Source organism: Borostomias antarcticus (assembly GCF_949987555.1).
Source record: "Borostomias antarcticus genome assembly, chromosome: 14".
Taxonomy (NCBI): Eukaryota; Metazoa; Chordata; class Actinopteri; order Stomiiformes; family Stomiidae; genus Borostomias; species Borostomias antarcticus.
This window is the reverse complement of record NC_140247.1, coordinates 12,120,178-12,125,177: the sequence shown is the minus strand read 5'-3', so window position 1 is coordinate 12,125,177 and position 5,000 is coordinate 12,120,178. Positions and strand designations below refer to the sequence as shown.

Here is a 5,000-nt window from a genome sequence, read left to right as displayed (position 1 = left end):
ACCATGTAAATCGTTTTCTCACGGTTGAATGTCACTAATTCACATGCTCTTTATGAAGTGAGTTGTTTGAACTTGTGTTCAAGTTTTTTTTTTTTTTTTTTTAAAGCATGAGGAATAAAGTTTGATTTGATTTCAATGTACAGGTGGAGCAGGTGGATAAGAGGCTGGGCCAGAACACCCCGGAATACAAGGCCTTGTTCAAGGAGATCTTCTCCCGCCTGCAGAAGACCAAGAGTGACATCAACTCCAGCAGCAAGGGCCGGAACAGCAGCAGGAAAGGAGCCCAGCAGGGGGGGAAGGCAGCTGGGAAAACCAGCAAGTAAGCTTGGGTGAGTTCAGCCTGAAAACGGTGTGCACCGTTTTGCTACGGTTTCCGGGTTGAGCGACGTGTTTCCTCGAAACGGTGTGAAACAGGCTTTGAGTTAGCTTTTCTCTCATTTGGTGGGTGTGCTAGACTGATTTATAAACCCCGCCGTATCTTCTCAGCTTCTCATAGGTGCAACGCTTGCGTAACACACAGGGTGTTCAACGCACCACCGTTTCCGTTTCAATAAATGTTTAGCAACGTTCTGTCGGGACTGAACTCACACCTGTTCTCTCTCTCTCTCTCTATCTACCTGACTGGTACTGGTATCACCTGCTCTGGAAGACCAGCAGGAGTGAGAATCTGCTCTCTCTGAGGACTCCTGTGTTAGTATGATACACAGAGAGAGAGAGTGAGAAAGAGAGAGGGGAGAGGAAGACGAGAGGCGAGAGGAAGACAAGCGAACGATCTGCCCTCCTCCTGACACTGCTGTCCCTATCTACCCCGGACCTCTGACCCTGACTCTACCGCTCACATCTGTGTGATGGTGACCGTACTGCGCCTGGCGAGGTGACATCACTTCCTGTTCCCTGAGACTGGTGAGGCATGCCGATGGATCCCCAAGCCACAGACAAGCCCAGTCCTCTCCATGGGTTTCACTGTTTGATCTCCTCCCATTATTACATGTGGTCACTCCGACAGCCTCCTCCTCTTCATCCTCCCCCTCCCACTCCTCCTCTTTCTCCTCCTCCTCCTCCTGGTGCTCGGTTGATCTGTAGGTCAGCAGAGCAGAGGAGGTGATGTGTCTAGTGCCCTGATCAGATTCCCCTTCCTCCCTTCCTCTCACTCCCTTCCTCTCTCATTCCCTTCCTCTCACTCCCTTCCTCTCTCACTCCCTTCCTTTCTTCCTCCCATCCTCTCTCACTCTCTTCCTCTCACTCCCTTCCGCTCTTCCCCCCTTCCTCTCTCACTTCCTTCCTCTCTCACTCCCTTTCTCCCTTCCTCTCTCACTCCCTTCCTTTCTTCCTCCCATCCTCTCTCTCTTCCTCTCTCACTCTCTTCCTCTCTTCCTCCCTTCCTCTCTCACTCTCTTCCTCTCTCACTCCCTTCCTCTCATGCTGGAGAAATCATTGATCTGACTCGATTATTAACAGCTGTGTAGAGAACAAGTGCATCAAAGATGACGTATAAGAAATGAGGAAGGAAGGAAGGAAGGATGGATGGATGGATGGATGGATGGATGGATGGATGGATGGATGGATGGAAGGATGGATGGATGGATGGATGGATGGATGGATGGAAGGATGGATGGATGTTGGGAAGGATGTGTTCTCAGAGAATTCAAACAGGGTTCTATTATATGGATTCTTCCCCCGTGATGATGATGTCATAAGGCCATATCTGGGACACTGCCAAATTCTATTATGCATTCATGTTTGTGGCGATACTGTTATATAACTTTCCAGATAAGATGAAGTGACTTGTTTGATCTAATGTTGTTTATGACAACCCAGTAGTGCATTCAACTTTTATTATGGTCTGTCTTTGATAAGTATTATGACGTGATAATGAGAGAAGCTCATATTATTGAAGAAGCAGAACAGAAATGGTGATTAATGTGTTTGCCAAATTACAGTTGTTCTGTGCTAGACTACAGAAGTGGAGGGTTAGTAATGATTCACACACACAGCCTATCCACTGAACTACTGCTGATACCTCAACAACAACATCAAAAACATCAACAACAACAGAGTTCAGCCTGGTTGCCATGGTTGAGGACAATTCAGTTTCAATTGTCAGTTGAGAATTCAAGAATTTAAACTGAAATAATTATATAATTAAAGTTAGCCGTATGATTTAAAACTATTGTGTATATAAGATTGATATGGACAAGCTTTTGCATCCATTTTTCTTTTGCGAAACAATTGTGTACCATATCGTCATGTCAACGCTTCAGTAGTTTTGATTGTCAGAACACACAAGTCGTCACCCCAAGGTTTCCGTTGTGTACCGTCCTCAAACTTTACTTAATAACATCTACCACAAACTAAGACATAGTGCTAGACCATCTAATCTAAATGTTCTTTACCACTCTTCTGTTCAATAAAACTGGCTACATCTTTAGGCTGATTGTGTGGTTGTTTAAGAGATGTTTTCAGTTTAACATGTAGCATTTACACCTCTGCACTGTGTAAACTCCGCAGACAAGCAGCATTTCTACATAACTCCTTTCTAACACCAGTAAAGCTGGGTTTAGGCTGTTCTCAGACGGTTTAGAATGGAATGTTTCTTCAAACCTTTCAGCCTTCTCAGCTGTGAAACCTGCCTGGGTCCTGACCTTAGAATCTGCCCTCGACACCGGATTAACTGATTCTTGAAGATTTGAACCTGAAGATCTCAATGGAGTGTAACGAGTTGACAGTTGTCTGACAGCAGGCAAATAAAATTGTTCTTGTTTGATTCCAAACTCCGATTTTAGAAATTAGATTCTTAAACTAAAAACATTCTAGAACTGTTTAAAATGGTCCCTGATTTTGTATCCCATCACTGCCCAGATTGGTCGGTCTCTCTCTCTCTCTCACACACACACAACAAGATCAGAGATAGAGGCAGATCCAGTATGAACACTTTAATGTGGACAAAGTGAACAGAAATCTCCAGCTGGAACTGAGACACTAGTAGTACACATACACACACACACAATAACAACTGTTGAGGAGAATCATCAACATCACTGGGAATCTGAAAGAGCACCCGACAGGCAAGACTAAACTCCGTTCCCTCGCCCCTGACATCACAGGTCATGACATTAGGAGTGTATAAAAATAGACAAGGTTTGTGTATTAGTGTCTATGCTGACCTACTGTACACACAGGGTCAAATGTCAAACAGACACAACCCCTGAGCAACTGGTACAGTATGTCTGGGTTGAATCACTTTGGTTTGTGACAGGAGACATCTCATAGTCCGGTTAGAGGACATTTGACTGGAAATAACTTAATCTGTGTCAACAAGTTGCCCAACAAAACCAGCTGTGTGGTCCATCTGTACATAAACAACGTAGTCATGGGGACCGACACTGACGCCTACAATAAGACCACATCAGCCGAGGGTCACAGGGTGGAGACATGGCTTACACAGTCCTCTGGTAATTATCCCAGATGGGTGGATTCTTCCTTCTTATAAGCTATTGAATTGGTCCAAACATGAACCCTGGGCTACTCCTGTTCTAAGCATGCACACTCAGGGTCCATGAACCTGTACTAGGTCTAGTAGCCTCTGTCTCACAGGGACTCTCATGCCGGTCTGTCGATCGGGACTCTCTAAAGACACTCTCTGGGTGGTGTTAGCATAAGCATACTTAGCCGGCTTTACAAGGGCTGAGTCTCAAAAGTCTGCGCTCGCTTCCTCACACCCTCTCCCCTCAGACGGTCCTTGTCGGAAGCTTCTGAGGAGACCAGGAAGGACCGTCGAGACCATTGAGACCTGACCAAGGCCACAAGGCTGCAGGATGAGGTGTTACATACAGCAATATTATGGAGAGGAGGCCACGCCTACACCATGACCAGGAGCTAGAAGGCCTCTGATTGGCTAGAGGTAAATGCTGTACATGAATGAAGCCATAGGTGTACAAATCACCCGTTGTTTCTATAGCTACACCAGGCCTCTGATCTCCTAGCAATCATTCTATTATGGGATGTTGAAGCACTGGTAACTCAGACCAGGTCTCATATGACATGGACCCTGGCATAGAATCTGACCAGCCAATCACACAGAGCGACACCCCAGTTGCTATACTCTTCAAGGCAGAACTTGGTCATGTATAAAACATTCAGCCAAACAGGTAGACCAGAATGAAGGAGAGAGGGGGGGGGGGGGAACAAAGGATGAGAGAATTCACACATCTGATCACCAATAATATCAATACAAAGAGCATCAACAGATTTTTTTTTTTAACTTTTATATATACAAACAAGTCATATCACAAAATGCTGATTGTTTGCGTCTCCACACAATATATCATCAAACCTCTACTCACAGGAGAGGGAGAGGAGGGAGGGAGGGAGGGATGGAGAGATCAGGAATGATGGAGTGGTTGGAATGAAAGAAGAACAGAAGAGAGAGGAGAGGAGAGGGCGGACGGAGGAGGGACCTTCATTGCTTTTTCACTGAATACATAATCAACATGATGGATCCGACAATAATGGAAAGAAAGGGTGGAAGAATGGAGAAGGGATGGAGAGAAGAGGTTGGAATCATTCAAGAAGCAGAGGGGGGGGGGGGGGGGGGAAGTAAAAATAGAGAGGGAGGGAGGGAGGTGGAGAGAGGAGGACCGAGGGAGGGAGAGGGAGGTGAAGAGAGGAGGACCGAGGGAGGGAGAGGGAGGTGGAGAGAGGAGGACCGAGGGAGGGAGAGGGAGGTGAAGAGAGGAGGACCGAGGGAGGGAGAGGGAGGTGAAGAGAGGAGGACCGAGGGAGGGAGAGGGAGGTGAAGAGAGGAGGACAGAGGGAGGGAGAGGGAGGTGAAGAGAGGAGGACAGAGGGAGGGAGAGGGAGGTGGAGAGGCCGGTCGGTCTCTCCCTCAGTCCTTCCACTCCTTCTTGATGTTCAGGTTCCACTCCCAGGAGAGGTGGTCGTGCTTGTCGTCGTCGGTGAACTTGGACTTGATGTTGTAGGTGCCGCGGGCCAGCATGCCT

At 46.9% G+C, this 5,000-nt stretch overlaps 2 protein-coding genes across 3 annotated transcripts in view; one reads left to right on the top strand and one right to left on the bottom strand.

Annotated features, from left to right (window-relative positions):
• The window catches only part of cdr2l (cerebellar degeneration-related protein 2-like), a 12,022-nt gene extending 9,655 nt beyond the window's left edge, over positions 1-2,367 (top strand). The window contains exons 7-8 of the mRNA XM_084449000.1: positions 144-329; positions 655-2,367. Of these exons, the coding sequence (XP_084305126.1) occupies positions 144-323 (180 nt within the window). The 3' untranslated portion in view covers positions 324-329; positions 655-2,367. The remainder of the gene's footprint in view (positions 1-143; positions 330-654) is intronic.
• A 588-nt stretch (positions 2,368-2,955) lies between these two features.
• arhgdia (Rho GDP dissociation inhibitor (GDI) alpha) overlaps positions 2,956-5,000 on the bottom strand; it is an 18,247-nt gene continuing 16,202 nt past the window's right edge. For both annotated transcript variants that reach the window (XM_084449022.1, XM_084449023.1), the window contains exon 6: positions 2,956-5,000. This exon is cut by the window's right edge and continues 85 nt beyond it. In XM_084449022.1, the coding sequence (XP_084305148.1) occupies positions 4,886-5,000 (115 nt within the window). In that variant the 3' untranslated portion in view covers positions 2,956-4,885.